General features: G+C 37.3%; 1 protein-coding gene and 1 pseudogene across 2 annotated transcripts; one reads left to right on the top strand and one right to left on the bottom strand.

Moving 5' to 3' along the window:
• Positions 1-4,649: 4,649 nt before the first annotated feature.
• slc35f2 (solute carrier family 35 member F2) lies at positions 4,650-12,898 on the top strand. Of its 2 annotated transcripts, none has more exons than XM_042430111.1 (9): positions 4,650-4,786; positions 6,859-6,964; positions 8,139-8,311; positions 8,757-8,884; positions 9,620-9,779; positions 10,151-10,307; positions 11,280-11,332; positions 11,470-11,624; positions 12,143-12,898. In XM_042430111.1, exons 2-9 carry the CDS (start codon positions 6,876-6,878, stop codon positions 12,374-12,376), a joined length of 1,149 nt encoding a protein of 382 aa, XP_042286045.1. In that variant the 5' UTR covers positions 4,650-4,786; positions 6,859-6,875; the 3' UTR covers positions 12,377-12,898. The 2 variants fall into 2 exon arrangements, with proteins under 2 accessions (XP_042286045.1, XP_042286046.1); XM_042430112.1 differs by lacking the exon at positions 12,143-12,898 and adding an exon at positions 11,911-12,079.
• Positions 12,899-14,369: 1,471 nt separating this feature from the next.
• Positions 14,370-17,688, bottom strand: LOC121910549 (annotated as a pseudogene).
• Positions 17,689-21,163: the final 3,475 nt, after the last annotated feature.

The following is a 21,163-nucleotide window of genomic DNA, read 5'->3' as shown; positions in this document are numbered from 1 at the left end:
TTGTGAATATATATTCTGTATTCTTATTTTTATTCCTAAATTCCCTCATGTCTGTCTCTGTTTCTGTTTGCTGTATTTGTGAACAATGAGTTGTCATAAATTCATACTAGAAACATTTAACAGTTAAAATAATTATAATAATTCATGTTCACATTTGTTTTTGTTTTCTTTATGTCCCTTTTCTCAATTACCTTAATTATAGCCTTCAGCCTCTGGATTAAACTGTATGTTTTAATTTATCATAACCTTTTTAATACAGTATACAATCCATAAAATGTCAGAAAATTGTGAAAAATGTCGATCACTGTTTCCCAGAGCCCAAGATGACGTCTCAAAAATGTTTTGTTATGTCCACAACCCGAAGATATTCGGTTTACTGTCATAGAAGACAAAAGAAACCAGACAATTTTCACATCTGAGATGCTGGAACCAGAGAAGTTGGACATTTTTTTCTTAATAACTGACTTAAAACAATCAATCAATTATCTAAATAATTGGTGGTTAATTTAATAGTTGGTAACTAATTGATTACAGTTGTGTTTCTTTGTTATTGTCTCACTATGGACTGACACACATTCATAATTGTATAGCCCTCATTTGTTTGTGTTTCTGTTCACTGTTTCCACCTAAACTAAAATTCTGGAGCAAACACACCAACTTGTTTCAAAGTTTTGAAATAGTCAGATTTAAAGACATTGAATTTTATGTAGGCTAAATATATCCGTTAGTCAAAATACAGCGTGTCTCTGATATGTCTGGTCGGCTAAAAAAGTCAAGGTTGTGAGGAACTGGGTGAAGTGCTGGTAAATTCAAAGACCTCATGGTGGTCGGTGTGGTTTCTTTGTGCTGTGAACTGGCTCCACCACATGATGGTTTGCTCAGTGTCAACAACACAGAGGTTCCTGAACTGTAATTAACCAATTGTTTAGTAGTTTTTCATTCATTCAGCAAAAGCTATTATATGACCCCTCCAAGACGACTGTTATTCTTGCTACTACTACTATTATTTCATAATTAGCCAATTATACAATTTGTCAATCCACAGACAGTTAATTGGCAAATTTCTTTATGATCAATTAACCATTTAAGTACTTTCTGAGCAAAAATGCCAAACATTCCCCAGTTTCAGTTTCTCAAATATGAAGATTTCCTGCTTTTCTTATGCAATAGCTAATTGAACATCCTTGGGGTTTGGACTGTTTGGTCGAACCAAACAAGCATTTTTAAGGCATCACCTTGGGCTTTATAAAACTATAACAGGCATTTTTCTCTATTTTTTGACATTTTATAGCTTAAACAATGACTTAATCAATCGAGAAAATGATCTGCAGAATAATTAATAGTGAAAAACATTAGTTGCAGCCTTAATTACTGTTACTGTATGACTACCCTCTACTACAACTATCAGTACTACTATCATCACTGCTACCTTCTACCACAGATAGACTGCTGCTGCCACAGTTTGACATGTACTGCTGTTGTTACAACTACAGTACTGCTCTCTGTGCTAACAGTAATACAACCTCTGCTACCCCAACTACAACTAAATCTACTATATGTTTATTACTGTATTATTATCAACAGCGTGACCTCCTCCACTTTGGTTATGGATTAAAGTACCTCCAACACATGTCCCCCCATTCCTGCAAAAAAACTGACCAGACACAAAGGTTACTATTAAGGTTTATTTCTCAAAAATGTTTCAAAGCCTTCTTATTGGTGAAAAAGTAGTCATATTTAAATATATTCAACAAAATCCCAGAATAAGCACATAAAATAAAATAAAAATAAAATAGTCTATTTTGCTAAAGCTGAGTATTTGGCCTAAACACAAGCTCTTCAGACTTTGTGCAAAAGTAATAATTTAGAGATTAATATTATATAAAATATATAGAATAATATTTGTGCCAATCAGTATTTCACAACAGGGTCTGTTACTTAGAGTCCCCCTCCAGTAAACAATGTGTTTTCCTTATTGTTCCTACAGAAGGCTGTTTTCACCTTCATCTGCTGAAGGAGGAAAGTTTGAGTTTAAACGGTGGACCCATGAGCATCACAACTAGTTTGGAGGCAAACGAGGGCCAATAAACAACGTAAACAAGTATGATTTGGAAACTTGAAGCCTTCCAGTGCACAAACACTGAGAACGGACTTTACAGTGGAGTCAGAGGCATCTCGTGTCCAGTAGCTAAAACATATCTGGAGGGGACCTTCAATGGGAAACTGTTGATGTTCTAACTGTCTTCCTACAGTTTTGGACTTAGCTTCTCTGAAAATACATATTTTTTTTAAGAAAACAGCAGTAACAGCATCAGCCTCTTGGAGGACTGAACAGCTTTTTAGTGATGTCAGTCTCAGAAATATTACAAAACTATGAGTTTTTAATTTGCAGTTCTTATAAGTGTATTGTGTTTTATACCTTAGTGTTTTTAAGTGGCTTTTTGTTGCCACATTCGCTCTACATGTTACATATTCTTGAGCTGCTTTTATGTTTTGTTGCGCTAAAGACCATTTTCCACTCCGGTGGACAATAAACTTATATTCTGTTCTTTTTATTCTGTTCTATTCAGCTCCAAACCCCCAAAATTACCAGAAAAAAATCAGAGATGAGACCTCACTGACCTCAGCTTTGGCCCTCAGTTCTAGTCAGTTATCTTGTAGCTTCCAGTGTACAATCACAACTTTTAAAAATATCCTTTTACCTTAAATCTCAGCACTGTTGAGTAACATGTTAGAGAGAGTTAGAAACAGGTAGGGGAGTGAAGCTGGAGGCAAGAAAACAATATTTGTACAGCTTCAAGGACGGGTACTGTTTCTTACTATCGGTATGGTGCTTGTTATCATTCTTTCTCTGTCAGACAATCTTGGTCAAATGCTTTCTCACGCAAGCAGGATAATTGTTAACCGTCATATGAGGATAACAAGGGCGGTTTTGGTAAAAAAGGTGCATGGCAAAGATGACAAAGACACAGTTCTAAAGGTTGAAATATGGAGGTGAAGAAATGAAAAGCTAATTGAAGGTTCAGTGATTTGTTTGATGTTGTTTCATCTAAACAAAATACATTTTCATCATTAAGCCCCATATACTCCTATATAACTTGGGAGAATTACTTTTTTCTATCTTTTATTACTGTAAAAGTAGCAGTTTAAAAATACTTTAATTACAAGCTACATTACAAGTTCTGCATTCACAATTTTACTTGAGTTAAAGTACAAAAGTATCAGCAAAATATGCTTAAAACAGGAAAAATAAATGTACTCATTATGAAGAATGGTTCCTTTCAGAGGTTTATTAATTATTGGATTATTATTACTGATTCATTAATATGAAAGTAACATTTAAATGTTGCAATTTGGCTTAGAAAAGTTGATCTACTTGATTAAATGTAGAGGCATTTTCATCTATAGGAATGCACCATATTTTAGATGATGATATGATTTGTATGGAAGTTTCTGTAAAGTAACTTGTGTTGTCAAATAACTGCAGGGGACTAAAAAGTACATTATTTCCCACTAAAATATAGTGGACTAGAGGCAGCCAGTTGTGGAAGAAGTATTCAGATCCTTTACTTAAGTAAAAGTACCTATACAGAAATGTAATAATACTCCATTACAAGTAAAAGTCCTGCATTAAAAATCCTACTTAAATAAAAGTACACAAGTATTATGAGCTTGATGTAGTTAAGTATTGCAGTAAAAGTACATAAGTACTATGAGCTTGATGTAGTTAAAGTATTGCAGTAAAAGTAGTGGTTTGGTCCCTCTGACTGATATATTTTTATATATGACATCATTAGATTATTAATACTGAAGCATCAGTGTTAGAGCAGCATGTTACTGTTGTAGCTGCTGGAGGTGGAGCTAGTTTCAACTACTTTATATACAGTTAGCTAGTTTAGTCCAGTGGTTCCCAACCTAGGGGTCGGGCCCCTCCAAAGGGTCAGCAGATAAATCTGAGGGGTCGTGAGATGATTAATGGGAGAGGAAAGAAGAAAAAACAAAGCTCTGATACACAAAACTGTTTTCAGTTTTTGGACTTTTTCTCTAATCTTTGATTTTTGGTGAAATATTGGATCATTTGAACATTTATTGAATGAAACCATGTGAGAAGTTTAGAGGGAAAAATCACTATTTGGTGGAGCTGTTAACAACTCATAGACATGTGAAATGTGACCCCGACTACACACTGCTTTTTGTAAGACGTCAAAAGCCAAAAAGGTTGGAAACCACTGGTTTCATCTTTAACAATGTGTTGTATTTTAAAAGCTTGTTATATTATCCATTGTGTCAAATCTTCATCTGAAAAGTAACTACAGCTGTCAAATAAACGTAGTGGAGTAGAAAGTACAATATTTCCCTCTGAAATGTAGTGGTATAAAGTAGCATCACATGGAAATACTCAAGTAAAGTACAAGAACCTTAAAATTGTACTTAAGTACAGTACTTGAGTAAATGTACTTAATTTCAACCACAGCTTATATCCTGCATGTTAGGACTTTCTTAAACAATAACACTGTTCACATTATTATGCATCGATGAGTAAAATCCCTTTTTGACTTTCATCAGCATCAGACCAAGTTTGACTGCACGGTGCAGACGTCATTTAGCTTTTCTTTTAACCAATCAGAACGCAGAGGGCGGTCCTACGTAACAGCATGAAGTTAGATTGACCTGCGGCTCCGCGTGGATGGCAGTTAAGTGATAATTCTGACAGACATGAGGCTTCATCGCAGCTGGAGAATATCCTCACCTCATCTTCACATCTGTCATGACTGAAGAAGAAGACGTATGTACACAGATATTTTTTTATTTGTTAGCAGAGAGCCTTTATTGACGTTACGGTTTATAATTCAGCCGTTTGTAGTGGAGGGAAACCCTTATGATGAATGACTCCAAACTGCACTGAAAATATGACAGTTTAATGTTTCTGTGGTCATTTCCAGTCATTCATACCTGCTTAAACACGATTTTAAACCATATTACGAATCATTATGGATTACTTTTAAATTCGGGTATATATATAATATCTCAAGTGTTGCTCATCACAGTAAAACAAAACATTTCCTGAAATTGATCCACTTTAAAAGCGCCCGCGCCTCTAATGCTCTTCAAATTAGCTTCATTACAATATGGGAAGGGTGCAACGCTGAAGTTAGCTGAGGATTAAGGGAAAAGTCAAGGGGAAAGTTAAGGGTAACAAAAACAGGCCTCCAACTAAAAGCTATAGATTTTGCTATGATGTTTAGATATGAAAAATATTGAGTTATGTTACTATTTTAACTCATTGCACCCCGAAATAAAGGCACAAAAGGCACTTAAAAATATGCAGCTGTATACGTCTACTTCAGAGGCAAACATTGTACCACTCCATTTAGATAAATGTTACTGGTAATGTTGTAGATTCAGATTTTACTCACAAAATATAACAAATAAAACATGATGCATTGTTATTCATTAAACTATCCAGCATTATATAAGAATCAAAAGCTCCACCTTGAACACAAGTTAAGTAAATTTAAGTACATTGTGCTAATAATGCCTCTCTTTCACTCTTCACTTTTAAGTAAAAATTAAGTGAAATTCCCAGTTAGAGAGAGGGTGAAAATAAAGCGGCTGATTCTCCGTTTTTGTTTTTGTTTTTTTTTTGTTTTTTTTACCACTTACACTTGTGAAAAATTGTTAGACATCATAGCTAAACAATGTTTAAATCTACTTTCAGATTTGTGAAACCTTTATTTTGCTTATGAAAACCGAAAAAGGGCGATTTCACTGTTTTTTTTCCACATCCAGATCCAAAACCACTATACTTAGACTTGTCAAATCTGGATACGATCAACAAGGAAACTCCAGAAACTCATTAAAACACAGTTTCAGATTTGTGAGACATTTAAAAAGGGAGATTTCACTGATATTTCTCCATCCAGACCATATTAGACCAGTTCCAGATCAAAAACCACTGCGCTTAGAGCTGTCAAATCTGGATTAGTTTAACAGATTTGGTCTAATGTGGTCGGGATGGGGGAAAACAATCACCCTTTTTTCTGTTTTCAAAAGCAAAATAAAGGTTTCACAAATCTGAAAATGGGTTTAAACAGTATTAATGCTTTTGCTACGATGTCTAACACTCTTTCATAAGTGGAAGTGGTGGAAAAATGGAGAATCGGCTCCTAAATTATTTATGTTTCAGAAGCTAACTTCAGCGTTGTGAAGAGTGCTGTAGCTAAGCATGAAGGATGAAATTTCATGTCACGGTTATCCTGGCTAAAATAATTGCAATTCACAATATTATCCTGATAACCATCAAAATATGTTTATTACATCATAGATGGGATACACATTGATTTTTAGTGAACAATTAGTGGCAATTCAAAATAAACCAGGAAGTCCACATAGGACTGTACGTTAACGAGTGAGACGGCTTTTTCAAGTCACTCATGTGAGGATATTCCCGATTATCCCAATAATGAAAATTCACCATGATCAACTTAACGTGAGTGTTTTTTTTTTTTATTGCGATCTGTGATTTAAAATCTTTAATCGTCCCATCTCTAGCTGTAACCAATGTTGAATTCACCACAAGACCGAGCCAGTTGGTTTGCTGTAAGTGTAAAGTCTAGGAATAAAAAGCAAAATAGGTTGTTGGGTTTATGTCTTTTTTTAGTGATATTTTGTCTGTATAGAGAAGAGAAAAGCTACCACCTGTCTTAAATGTATCCTGTACTATAATTGGAGTGAGAATCATGAGTCCAAGGAGGCAAATCACATTCCTGTGGAGATTTGCTGCTTGGGTAGTCTGATGAAGACAGTGAGCGTGAAAGACTCTAATTCTTTTTTGATGGTTTTTATCTTTCTTTTTAGGTTTAACGCTCAAAGAGATGGAGAGGCATGAGGAGGAGAGGCTGTGTGGGAAATGCAGGGTTGACTGCGGATTGCACAGTTACAACTTGAGGGATATCTTCACATGGTGAGCACCGATCCAGCTGTAAATGTCTACCTAGCATCTTTAATTTGTCAGTTACTGTATGTACGGTAGCGCTGATAAGTTAGTTTTGAGCAGAGATAATTTCACCCCAAACCTTGTTTTAAAATGTAATGATGGTTTGTTTGTTGGCGCCAGATGGGATGATTCCAGCATTTAAGAAGCAACTGGCCTCCTCGGATTTTCAAGCATCTTTTCTCGGTTAATACCATTGATTGAGAAAATAGTATATTAATAGTGTAGTATTAATAGTCTGTAAAATGTTCAAACATAGTGAAAAAATGCCATTTATAATTTCTCTGAGCCCACTATGATGTCTACAATTTGCTTATTTTGTCATATTCAATTTAAATGTCATATATGACAAAGAAAAGCAGCAAATCCTCACATTTGCTTAAAAACCAGAGAATATTTGGCATATTTTGTATGAAAAATGACTGAAATGATGAATTGTTTGTCAAAATAGCTGCAGATTAATTTTTAATTTATTTTATTTGTTTATTTAACAAGAACAAAACAGATTGTTAGATACAGATAAGCAATGCAACAGATGTAATGTAATGAGTATATCGGGCGTCTAGCTGATGCTAATTTGCAGCCCACTGTCCCTGTATTTACAACTACGACTAATATTTGCAGCTCTAATATTACATTTACTGCATTAGTTCTGTTCTGCGCAATACATATCATGTACATTGTACAATAATTATCTTTCAAGAGTCAAAATAATGTAAATACTAACCGTACTGTACTACCTAAACCAGCAGCTCTCCTCTATGAAAAGAAGCTTTTCATCAAGTCAAAGAAGTTCAACTTCCTGTTAAGTTCACGTTCAAATGTGTGTGTGTTGTTTGTTTTTAATCTCTCGCTCTTGTTTCCAGGAAGCATCAGATCTTGTTCCTAACATGGTGATTGATGTACATGTTAGGAAATGTTGACTGTAATTTTAATAATAGCTCTGTGTGATGACTAAAAGGAGTCACACAGAGCTCACGATCACAAGCGGAACGTAGATGAACTGAGAAATGGAAAACGTCGCCTTCAGGCTCAGCTTACGTCTTTCCTCGCAGCACCTTCATGAGTGCCTTAGCGAACAGGTGGGGATATATGTGTGTATCAGCTTAAACAGTTGAACATAATGCTCTCGCTGACCCTCCAGGCGTCTGCTGAAGACCATCGCCATGGGCCAGATCCTGTCTCTGCTGATCTGTGGGACGGCAGTGAGCTGCCAGTACCTGGCCGACGCCGGGGTGGAGACGCCCATGCTGCAGAGCTTCCTCAACTACGTGCTGCTGCTGCTCTTCTACACGACCATCCTCAGCACCCGCAAAGGTCACACTGCCGTTCATTTAGGATACATGTACTTCAAATTTTGTGATAAAATAAAGGTTTCTTTGTACTTAATTTGCAAATATCTGGGTTATCAGTTGCTCCAGGAGTTCTGTCTTGAAGTCAGAAGAATGAACACACATTCAAATACAGATTAACTCTACAGTGAGGAACAATGAACTTATAATTTTGGGCAGCGTTTGCCCCCCCAGGCTACATGTTGTTTTGTCTCCATTCAGCTGTTGTAGCACTGCAACTGTTTCTGAAATTGTAACTAGGAAAAAACTTTATATTTCACACACAATTCAGGAATTTTCTCATAGAAAGGGACATTAAATGCTTTAATGTAAAAATCTGACTTTTTTCTCATTGATAGACCCAGATAAGGATTAAATAAAATGTATTTCCTCCGTTCCCACTCTGACGTGAGCCTTATCTGTTTCTACAGGTGATAGAAACATCCTACACATTTTAAAAACCAAGTGGTGGAAATACTTGGTGATGGGTCTGGCAGATGTGGAGGCAAACTACGCAGTTGTGAAGGCCTACCAGTTTACCACCCTGACAAGTATACAGGTAAGAGAAAGCAGCGGTCTGGAGTTTTGAACTGCTGCTTAAATAATCAGTCAAATAAACAGGACAGTGACCTGCTGGACTCGGTACACATGCCTTGACTTGTTCAGCACAGAGGCCTTGTTATGGGAGTGTTTGATACTGTATATGGTTGAAATCAATATCATGATGTTCACAAAAAAAAACTAAACTATCAACTTCCAATGTCTGTTTGTCATAATATAACATAAATATGCCAGTCTGGCTATTGCTTTAACATTTTAATACAAGTGCAGATATGACATTTAAGGTTTGATACTGATTCTAAAGCTTTACTTTAAGAGATGTTAACATTATTAACATTAGATTAATATTGAAAGTAAAGCCAAAAGCGTGAATAAAACTGCCACCATGCTCATGTGACTTTACTCCTTTTTTTTTTTCATTAAACAAAAAAAACACAAAGTCCTCAAATATTAAATGTTTAAAATCCAGAAAATAGTCTTATGAGGCACAATTTTGATGTAAATCAGGAACTATCTGATCAAAGAATAAGTTAACATGAGTTTGAATCTGACCAGATGTTTGATGCAAACTTAGTGGCGGATAAAGATGAAGTTCCAACTAAAAAATATCTATATATCCACATATAAATGTCACCTCTATATTTTTTTTATCTTCCTGACCTGTTTTACCTGATGTCTTTCCTTCTCTCTACACGCTTTATCAACAAGACCAATCTGTTATTGTGTGTTCCAGCTGCTGGACTGCTTTGTGATCCCAGTGCTGATGCTGCTGTCCTGGTTCCTCCTGAAGACTCGCTACAGGATGATCCACTTTGTAGCCGTGATGGTGTGTTTGTTGGGGGTGGGGGCCATGGTGGGAGCCGACATCCTGGCTGGAAGAGACCAGGGATCCAGTAAGGGCACTTTTCCATCATAAACATCTATAAATGTACTGAAACTTCATGTCGAACACGATCGGTAATAGAAGTGACCTGTTGAGCAGTAAACAGTTAAAGAAAATATAAAAAGGTGTGTTATTGTAGCACAAAATGACCATAAAACCAGTAGAAAGTTATTATAACTGATGGAAACGGCCAAATCAATTAGTAATAAACCAGATTGTCCATATTAAATATTTCTTGTTGCTTTATGCTGCTGTGTTTCTGCTATTAAAGATTATTCTCCATTTTGAAATCACAGTGTGCTTCTTGCTTGAAAATTGCTATTTAAATGAATAATACTGATAATTGCACATTTTTAATTTCCTCTCTTTCTCTGTTTGCAGCCAGTGATGTCGTGCTGGGTGATGGGTTGGTCCTGCTCAGCGCTGTCCTCTACGCTGTATCCAACGTGTGCCAAGAGTACACCGTGAAGAACTTGAGCCGAGTCGAATTCTTAGGCATGATGGGCCTCTTTGGGACACTAATCAGTGGCATACAGCTGTAAGTTATTGATTAAACTCCCCCCTATATTCTACTTTTTTTGATTATTTCCCTATAATTTTGTTGTATCAGTGACTCGGTTACCCAAGTAGAAACAAAAATGGACCAACACGGCCACATGTCTCCAAGAGACTCAGAAAGCAGGAAAAACAGGAAGACTCCTCTGAATTACATAAAGAGATCAGCTCATGTAGTAGTTTTATCGACAAATGTCAGATGCATTTTAAGAAAATGTTTTTGCAATTAAAATTAATTAATTAATTGCAAAATACAGTTAATGTTGCATCAGCTACATTCATGCATGTGGTTTAGAGCTTCTCTCTGGATTGAACTTTCATAATTTTCATACTTCTGATACTGTAATTGACTAAGGAAAGTAAAACAAACATACCTTGTCGAGATACCTTTGACATCACTGTATCAAGCACAATTCAGTGTTTTATGCATTTTCACAATACAAAAAGCTTTTTTATAGAGATTACCTGCTCAAAGTACAAGACTGCTTCATACTGTAATGAGAATCTAAGCTTAAATTCATCTTTTGAACAGAAACTGAATGCTAATGTTGGCTAATGTTGCTAACATGTTAGGTGAAGGTGTTTCTGCTGCCCCCAAGTGGCCAAAAAAAATAAGTTATTGCAAGTTTAAATTTTCCAGACTGCCTTTCAAAAACAAATAGTTTGCTCTGTGATAAGACTCTGAGGTGTCAACACATCTTTGAGCTGCATTACAGTCTGGAGATGTTTGTATCTCTCGGATAACTTACAATAAAATGTTTGTTTATCGATAGTCAAAGCAAATTAATGAGACTAAAAAGAAGACCTCGTTCTTTGCTCTCTAGGGACTGGCACTAAAAAGCTGATAGATAAATAAAAACACTTTCTGCAGTCGGACTCAGCTGTAGCTGTGCGTGTACGTGTGAAAACAAGTGTCTTCCTCACCGTCCTGACTCAGTGTTGCTTGGCATTGCAGAACTGTGCTGGAAATTGGTGCGGTACAGGCAATAAAGTGGGACTTCCGCATCTGTAAGTGAACTTTCTGTCTTGTTAAATTATCAACAAACGAGTATTTGATGACAGTATTGCAGCGTATTCACAGCTACTGAAGTATTCTCGCTTTCAAACATCATTGATTTGAAATATCACCTCATTGCGTTGTGCAGCCATGCTGTTTGCGGTCTACGCCCTGTGTATGTACGCGCTGTACAGCTTCATGCCCGTCGTGGTGAAGATGACCAGCGCTACCGCAGTCAACCTCTCTCTGCTCACAGCCGACCTCTTCAGCCTCTTCTGTGGCATCTTCCTCTTCCACTACACAGTGAGTGTCATTAAAAAGCATCATGGCGTCACCACCTGTTTAATTGACTTTCAAACCTTTTTGCTGCCTTGAAACATTTTGATAATTGCATAATGAATTGCGCAATTATCCTGCTCTGTATTTGTCTGACAACAGCAGGACTCGTCCATGATTTTCATTTCATTTTCAGCAGCAGGAAGTGATGTAATTGATAGTTTTAAAGGTGCTGTTGTGGAAAATCCATTAGTAGTTTTTCTGAAAAAAAGGATCACATGATCAATAATAAAATGCATAATTGTCCTTTCAGATGTGTTTAGAGCAGAAAATTAAAACCAGATACAAGTTAGAGTGCAGCATTTGCAACTGTGACAGGTACATTACTGCAGAAAATCCCAAATAGGAGTTAAAATGTACACAGTCAACCATTTACACGTCCATCATTAAACACCATTTGTTAGTTAAAGTGGAGCCTCGGACAGGAAGAGAATTTCTCAGATTGAAAATGTTAGTAACATCTTTCTCTTGTGTCTCATTAACAGTTTTCAGCTCTGTACATCATCTCGTTTGTCGTCATCACCGCGGGTTTTGTCTTGTTCAACGCCGTTCCCACATACTCTGCTCTACCTGAGTCCGGCTCCAGTGAGGACGACCCCGCTGAAGTGTTTGCCGATCACACGGCTGAGAGCTCTTCAGACCATCTACTGCCAGCGGAAAAAGACCCTCAGAGACCTGAGACGCTCATACCTGCTGCTGCTGCTGCTGCTGCACTTTGACTTGTGTGACTGAAACTGACTGCAGAGAGAAGAAGGCCTTCCTGTTGGTAGACAGGCAGCTAAATGCCGCTAGACTGCAACACTCAGACGTGTGTCTGGGTGCAGAGATTATTTTTCTTCCATCATAGGTCAAAGGAAAAAGTTCATTTTAAAGAGAACTGTTTAACTTCTTTATTATATTATGTTACAGAAGTACATGTTTTCTTGTGCTTAGCAAGAAAGTTTATTTTGCATTTTCCATATCAAGGGAAATGCGGTTATATGACATCTCAGTGCTTGTGGCAGTTTGCATTGATAATGTTTTTGATTCTTATTGACATTATGTAAAATTACTACTGATATGTTACTTAATTTGTACTTGATATCAACTTTTTTTTTTAACACAAACAATGCACCGATGTGGCTGCTGTTTACTCTCCCCAAACTGTTCTGGTCAGTTACTTGGAAGTTGTTTCTCCTTTTTTATATTTTAATATATTTGGTATTTTGTAAAATACATCAGTTGAACTGTTTAACCATCAAGTGCATCGTGTCATTAGTCTGTGTTTTCTGTTAACTTATGATGGTGTCACAATTTTCAGACTCATGTCATTTGGTAATCTACCAAATATACTGTAAAGAACATGGATTTCTTTGCCTTGTGTTGCCAAAAGTAAAGCATGGTAGCATGCAGTGGCAGTTTTACTTTTTTTAATTTTTTTTTTTTTTTTACTATTAAACAGATTTTTATATTGTTTTTGTCTACATTATTTCACAGTTACTTTACATGTTAAATGTGCTTGTTTGGTATATTTCACATGAGTGACATCTATAAGTTTGTCCATCTCAGTGCTGCACTAGAATAAATGTTAAAATTAATTAAATAATCTTAACCAAATGTCCACTTTCAAGCTTTCTCAATAGCTTTCAACCACATCAGTCTTGATCAGCAGATGGAGCCAATTCCATTCTCTGGTTTTAGTCACTTTAGTGCAGTCATTAGTACGGGGTTTGGTGTGGCCTGTGCTGTTGTCCTCACCTGCACAGATGCCAGTGTGCTCTCTGCACTATTCACAACTATTTAACAAAGTTAACAGAACAAAACTAAATTAGTTTCCCTGATGGTTTTTGTTATTGTTCCATTATTCTGTTTTGGTGCAGAACTGTGAAGAAAGATTAGTGCATTAATTCATGTTCACTATGAATTACATTTCATAGGAAATAATGTTTTTGATAATATTGTTACTAACATGTTTCCATCTCAGACATTTTTTAAGTAATATAAATGAAAATATTCAGGGCACTACTCATAACAATAACAGCGACTAAATCAGCAATTTTATTTCTTAACCCGTGTTGAAATAATTCCAAATGTACTAAAGGGATTTGTTATGGTCAGAAGGAAACACAGTTGGAGAAAAGTCTTAATTGTACACTGCACCTCATGGCCGAATGCCGTCTCAGCCAGTAGGTAAGTTTACAGGAAAACTTGACAAATTTGAATATATGTGTCAAAGTAAGTTAAACAGTTATATACAGACACTTTGATTTTATTAGTTTTTCCATTTTTTTTAGGCCTGTTTTAAAAAAAAGACACTAAGTCCACAAAAAATAATAAAAACTCTGCTCATTTCTCTGACAGTGAAGAAAGTTGAAAGTTCAGAGACTCACTGAAAAACGTTCTTCTGCTCTAAACATGAACACTGAACTTTGTTGTGTTTCAGGAGGAAAAGTGCCTCAAATAAACTCTCATATTAGTTTCACATTTTCTCCAGAAGCTTTTAATAAGATCCTGAAATGAAGACAAAAGAAAATACTTTGTTCATTGTTGAGAGAAAGAACTTTATTCATGATATAAACCTTCAGTTTGTTCACACATCTAATCAGTAAAGTCTGTTAAATGACTCTTGTTCAATGATTTCATGTTCAGATTCACTTCATCCACACAATCACTTTGTTTAACCCAGAATGTCAGCTATGTACAAGAAAATAATAAATGATCTCCTTATTGATTATTATCAGGATAGTTACAGTTTTATTGTACATTTCTTTATAAAAATGTACAAAGTGGTGAGAACAAAATATCTATGATAAAGGAAGGTCTGGTGTTTTCTCAGTGGAGGAGAAACAACAACACACAAATACATCAATACGAACATTAAACTAAGATTTAGAACAAAGAGAAGTTTAAATTTTCATCTGAAGAAATGTCAGTAAAAGCTAAAACGTTGTCATGAGCAGTCAGGGCCGCTCTTAACCATTTGGAGGACCTAAGCATAATTGGTCATAGGGGCCCAGTTTTCTCTTCTTCCGTTTTTCAGCTGTTTTTCAGAGATTAATGTTGTCTCTTACTTGCCATTATGCCTCATTCAGGAGCGGAGCTAGACTGTCAGCACAGAGGGGGTGAAGCATTCTCAGGGGCTTTTCTAAAACAGTCTTTTAAAATGTGCAATTGTAAAATAGCTAATATACCCTATTCATAATCACAAATTGTTATTGAGCCATGCAAGCTTATGTCTCAGGAAACATACAGTGAAATGTTTCAGCACTGAGGACAGCATGTGCTGCTCTACATACACCGACCGACGAACAGTTCAGCACCACCACCACCAATAGACAGCGACAAGCCAGGTGCTCTGTCTCAGTACCATGTCTTTCTAACAGGGGAATAACAAACATAAAATAGACACAGCGGGCTACAACACTACAAGTCCTATTCAAATACAAAGTGGACAGTCTACAACACCACAGGCAGGTGCTGGAGTTAACCAACACATTAATCTAACATTATGACTGATTTCTTCATAACCAACTTTTAAGTTAATAAAGACTAATTATGGATGTTTCACCCACCAGTTGTTGTCCCTGCTTAGACTGCTGTAGTTTCGAGTAACGTTAGTCCATTTGTGTATTTAACAAACTTTGTACAATTCACGGTCCCTTTTAAAACTTAATCCTCTTCTCCTTTATGGTGGCAAACCTGCCAACCACTTAGTCCTTATTAGTGTTTATGTCCCGCTCAACACACAGCAAAGTGAGGTTGGATAGTTTGGCCTCATCCACACACGAAGGCAAATAGCTCTTAATGAGCCTCAGTAGGCTGAAACTTTGTCTGGCAAGTTTTATTCACCATAAACATAAAAAGACGCGAATATTTCATATTTTGGATAAAGTTTTCAGCGAAGTTAGTCATAAACTTTGAATCGCTGCTTCTGCGGTCTTCACTTTCCGCAGAGTTAACGAGCAGAAAAACGGACAGCGCCAAGCTGCCATTGCAAGACACATTGTGGTGGGAGGGGGTATTACACCCATAGTGATAAGAACTACCATAGAGAATGAATAGAATAAGCTGAAAGAGTTTAGTCCTCCCATTCCTGCTGCACCCGCGGGGTCGAGCGCTACGTCCCCAGCGGGCCCCTACTGAGCGTTAATTTTGGGGGCCACCGCCTGTTACTTGAGGCCTCACGCGCTCTGCGTACTCTGCGTATGCGGATAAAAACACACAGGAAAAAGTGACATATACAGGAATTATTTCAAAAAAGTGTTGACAATCCCAGTTTGATTGACAGGTGATCTCTGTGCAGTTCAGAAACACTGGAGACAAAGAAAATGAAGAAATTCAACACAGAATCTGACACATGAAGTCTGAAATGGTTTCTGTCTATTTGAGTTTACAGAACTCAGCACTGCCTCCATAAGGATTACCAAGCCAAACTCCAGCATAGAGAGGCTGAGTGAATGTGGTCTGGACTCTGTGGAGGAGAGTCATGGTTTCAGAGACGCTGTAGAAGGACAGAATACCTGCTCTGTGATCCAGGTACACTCCTACTCTGGAGGACCGAGGACCTGAGACGGGAGTTGAGATGTTGTTGAACCAAAAACCTATAACAGTTAGTGTCACAATGTAATGCCCAAGATTTGTCATTTTCTCCAAATCTAATCCCTGCTCTGCTGATATTCTTGTATGCAACTGCTACATAAACTTCTGTCCCGCTCCACTCCACCTCCCAGTAACAACGTCCAGTCAGACTCTCTCTACTCAGGACCTGCCACCAATTAGTGAATCTGTCTGGGTGACTAGAATAAGACTGTTCTTCCCTCATGGATGTTGCTTTTCTGTTCCCCTCAGATAATAACAGCCATGTGTGTGCAGTGTTTGGATCCAGTGTGATTTCATTTGAATATTTTAAGAATCCAGCTCTGGTCTTGGGTTCTGCTTTTGAATTAGACAGTAAAACGTCCACTTCAGTCACTGTCAGTGAGATGTTTGTCCATTTCTCCTTCAGGATGTCCTGTAGTTGATCTCTGAGCTCTGACCAAGCTGCTGTCACATCCTCAAAGTATCTCAGAGGACGGATATTGATGCTTGATGAGTCTGTAGGTTCACTGAGTTGTGACAGTGAGGGGTAGTTGTGTAGAAACTGGTTGTGATCCTCTGTGTGTGAGAGCTGCTTCAGTTCAACATCTTTCCTCTTCAGCTCAGTGATCTCCTGCTCCAGCTTCTCCTGAAGCTCTTTGACTCGACTCACTTCAGTTTCCTGCTGGGATCTGATCTGCTGCTTCACATCAGAGCTTCTTTTCTGGATGAGACGGATCAGCTCAGTGAAGATCTTCTCACTGTCCTCCACTGCTTTATCAGCAGAGCGATTGAAGGCCTCCACTTCCTGTTGAAGCAGCTTCACATCTTTCTCTCTGTCCTGGATTCTCTGCTGGATGTTTTGTTGACTCACCTCGAGCTCTCTCTGCCTCTCAGTCCTTTCTGCTGCAGCTGAGACTGTGTCGTGGCCTTTATGTTCATCCACAGAGCAGAGAGAACAGATACTCTGCTGATCAGTACGGCAGAACATCTTCATCACCTCATCATGACGAGAGCAGATGTTCTCCTGCAGCGTCTTGGAGGGGTTGACCAGCTTGTGTTTCCTTAATGGAGCGACATCATAGTGAGGCTGGAGGTGTTTCTCACAGTAAGAGGCTGGACAATTCAGACAGGACTTGAAGGCTTTCAGCTTCCTCCCAGTGCAGAAATCACAGGCCACATCTTCAGGTTCAGCATAGCAGTGATCAGCAGGAGCAGCTTGGAGTCCAGTCTTCTTCAGCTGCTCCACTAAAAGTGCTAACATGGTGTTTTTCACCAGGACAGGCCTCGGTGTGAAGGTCTGTCTGCACTGAGGGCAGCTGTAGATTTTCTTCTCATCCTCTTCATCCCAGAAGCCTTTAATACAGCTCATGCAGTAACTGTGTCCACAGTGAATAGTCACCGGATCCTTCAGTAGATCCAGACAGATAGAACAAGAGAAAGCTTCCCGGTCCAGCTGAACTCCTTGCTGCGCCATTTCAGCTCTCGGTGTCAATGACTGTCTGACTTTCACTTTCTTAGAAATGAAACTAGTTTGAGCTCTGATCTAAACAGCGTGTGTCTCTGGAGTGAATGGAGGCTGACAGCTTCCTGTGTTACGCCCCTGAAACGGGGAGAAATAATCACAAGAGTGATACGAGTGATTTCTTCAGTGAGAGCGTTTACTCGAATGAATAATTGAACATATACACAATCTACAAATAAACATAGGCTACCCTGCTTAACAGGCTGGTTACAGTAGCATACATACCCTATTCAAGTTACACAAATATTCAGTATTTCTTTGAGACATAATTCCTATTCTCTCTACTGTTACTGGTAAATAATATACTGCTGTAACTCAGTAACCTCTCATAACCTTATAAAAGTTACTAAATAGACAATATAGAAAAACTGTGTAAAATACATCTGCATATGTAGACAATTGGATTCACAAAATGGCGGAAGCAATTGGCGTAGTTACGGGTTGAACTCTGCTAACAAGCGGGAGCTAGCTCGCCAGACACTTTACCATACTCGGCAAACTTTACTTTAACTCACTTGAAATGTTACACATACATTCACTTGACACTCAAACATATTAGAAAAATTATTACAACCACCTTAATAGTGTCAAATGCCGACAACATACCTGAAACGGGGAGAAATAATCACAAGAGTGATACGAGTGATTTCTTCAGTGAGAGCGTTTACTCGAATGAAGAAAACACCGCGAGTTCCCCTGGATACGTGGGTGGAGACAAAAGCAATCGATCTCACGCTGGTAGATTAAGACTACTTTGCGGATCACTGATAATACAATTATAGCTGAACCTCTGACAATAAAGGATGAAATGAACAATGAATTAATTAAAGACCTTTTAAAATTTTAACCTCTTTTGACATAATGAATTCCTACTTTTTTTAACCCATTTTAAACACATCTTATAAATTGTTTCTCATGACTATGATCTTTTTAACCTTATCACAGCATTTTAAGTGTACTGTCCTTTTTAAGCTTGTATGGCCCTTTTAGTGCATCATTCTTTTATCACACCTGCACGTCACCACATGTTGGTTACACCCATCTTCAAACTGTAGATCTAAAGGGGAGGGAACAAGGACAGGTGTGGACAGAGTGGAGCTTGTTGTGTTTGAGAGCAGGAAGAAGAAGGAGGAGTTATCAAGCTGCGATCCATTCCAGGAAGAGGAGCAGTTTGAGAGACATACTGTGTGTTTAACCTTTATTAACAACATATTAACAAAGTATATTCAGAATAAGTTCATATGAATTCCTGAGATGAATCTTTTAAATTTTCCTCATGGCCTTATTCATTTGTATTATCTCATCATTATCTTTTTATTATTATTTACTCTGATTTACTCAACTTTAATCAGTTTCACAGCTGGTTAAACAAACATTATCAAAGCTAAAAATATTTATTTAGTTTACATTAGATTTTAATTAGTCTCATATAATCTGAAGGTAAATAAGTTTAGATTTGGGGGTAAAGCTGGCTGACAGCTAAAGGGACACTTTATCAAACTGAACCAAACAAATGAATGTAAATCACACAAACCAGTTAGGATTACTGCTGGCAAAAAATACAAAACAAAATAAAAAAGGAAAAAACAATTTCTGTCTTGCTAGATATGATTAGTCAAGTTCTTGTCAACTCCTAAAACAAATGTTAGTCAGGCTACATGTTACATGACATCATGTATCTTTGCTATCTAATTATTTTGGTTTAATTTATTAATTCATCATTAATCATCATTCTTCATTATCTGCTTCAGCTTTTACTGTCCTGCTTTCTTTTCTCTTCTTCCTCTTTCTTCTCTTTCTTTTTTCACTCCCAGATGGATAATTCATCCTCATTTTACACAGCCGACATGAAGATGATGCACAATGAAATATGAACGTGTAAACCTGGTGTGGATATTAATTTAGTTCAGTTATGTGTTTTCCTGAAACATAAATCATGATACACAATTAACCATCATAATATCTACATCAGCCTGTTATCAATAAAGGTAGAAAAACTTTACTCAAATAAGAACTCGAGTAAATCATCTCAAATGTCAGATTTCTGTTTCACTGAAGCAGAAACAGTTTTTATGTTATTTTTACTCTTGCTGTGTTACATCACACACATTTGCAGTGACAGGATCAATGATAGGATGGTGCATAGAGTTAGTCTCAAGTTAACTTAGCTGTAAAACACTGAGTCAAGTTTATTCACACAGCTCACATTACATGCACGTCTCAAAGAGCTTTTCATAAAGTGTGTAGCTTATTAAATATCACATGTTTGTATCTTAACACATCACAAACCATATTACATTAACATATGTGAGGTGTGAGAGGTAAACTTTAATGTGACGACATCCAGTTCAAATGTGAGACATGTTGGAAGTCTTATTTGTAACTTCCTCAATGTTTCTTCTCAACCCAAACACATAAACAGAAACAAGAGAGGTCAACCATTAGATCAAAGTGGCTTTTTTTTAGAAATAAAGAGAAAAAGAGAAGAAAACTGTGATGAATACAAAAGCGTGAATCCCACAGTCTCCTAGAAATATAAAGTTTTGTTTAGAATACAAGCTGTAAACCTGCTGCAACACTCACAATATAACAGTGGATCATAAAGAATTGTTGTGTTTGGGTTATATCTACAGTGTAAATACTAGAGTATAATCTCAGCTTCTTGTCCAGCTGCCACAGAATCTATGAAACCAAGTCTATATAACCCACTGAGGGCTGCCTTTGTTTCTTAAACAGGAAAGTGACTGGGGGGCTTTCCTCAAAGATGACACCAACATGTAAAATTGCTCCAATGTTTACACTATGAAATGCTCATGTGAAAGGGCTTGTTTGTATATTTAAAGCTGCTCTGATCAATATCTGTATATTAATGGATAAAATGACCATGTGTAATGTGAAGGAGGTTGAAGTAACAAACACACAGAGAATTATAAGCTGACTCTGCAGTCCCCCTCAGCTCTTCTGAGTGTTTCAGCTTCTTTCAGCTCATTGTTTCAGTGTTAAAGTCCACAAAGTTACTGTTTTGGTTCTTACCAACGTTGCTTCCAGCCACAGCAGCAACATTCAGCAGCTACAGTCACACATCTTTTACTCAGGAGTCGTTGCCAGACCAAAACAGACCTAAAAAGAGAGTGAATGTGGATTTACATTTGTCAAGAGGACAGAAAAATGGCTGCAAATTAATGCTAATGTTGTCTCTTGTCTGCTGGATGAGTAAATAGGCAACTGTTTGGTAACATGTTCACCACATCAACTGTATAAGGTGATAATACTGTATTCTGCCAGTGATGTTTACAGTGTGTTCTGCTGCCCCCAAGTGGTCAAAAAATGTATTAACGCAGATTGAAGAGAAAATCACTTTAACTTCCCTTATTTAACATTTATAATCAGTATATAAACATTTAATAAGTGGTTTATAAAACACCAT

Source organism: Thunnus maccoyii, chromosome 13 (genome assembly GCF_910596095.1).
Source record: "Thunnus maccoyii chromosome 13, fThuMac1.1, whole genome shotgun sequence".
Lineage (NCBI taxonomy): Eukaryota > Metazoa > Chordata > Actinopteri > Scombriformes > Scombridae > Thunnus > Thunnus maccoyii.
The sequence above is the reverse complement of the archived record's forward strand: the minus strand, read 5'-3'. Positions and strand labels throughout refer to the sequence as shown.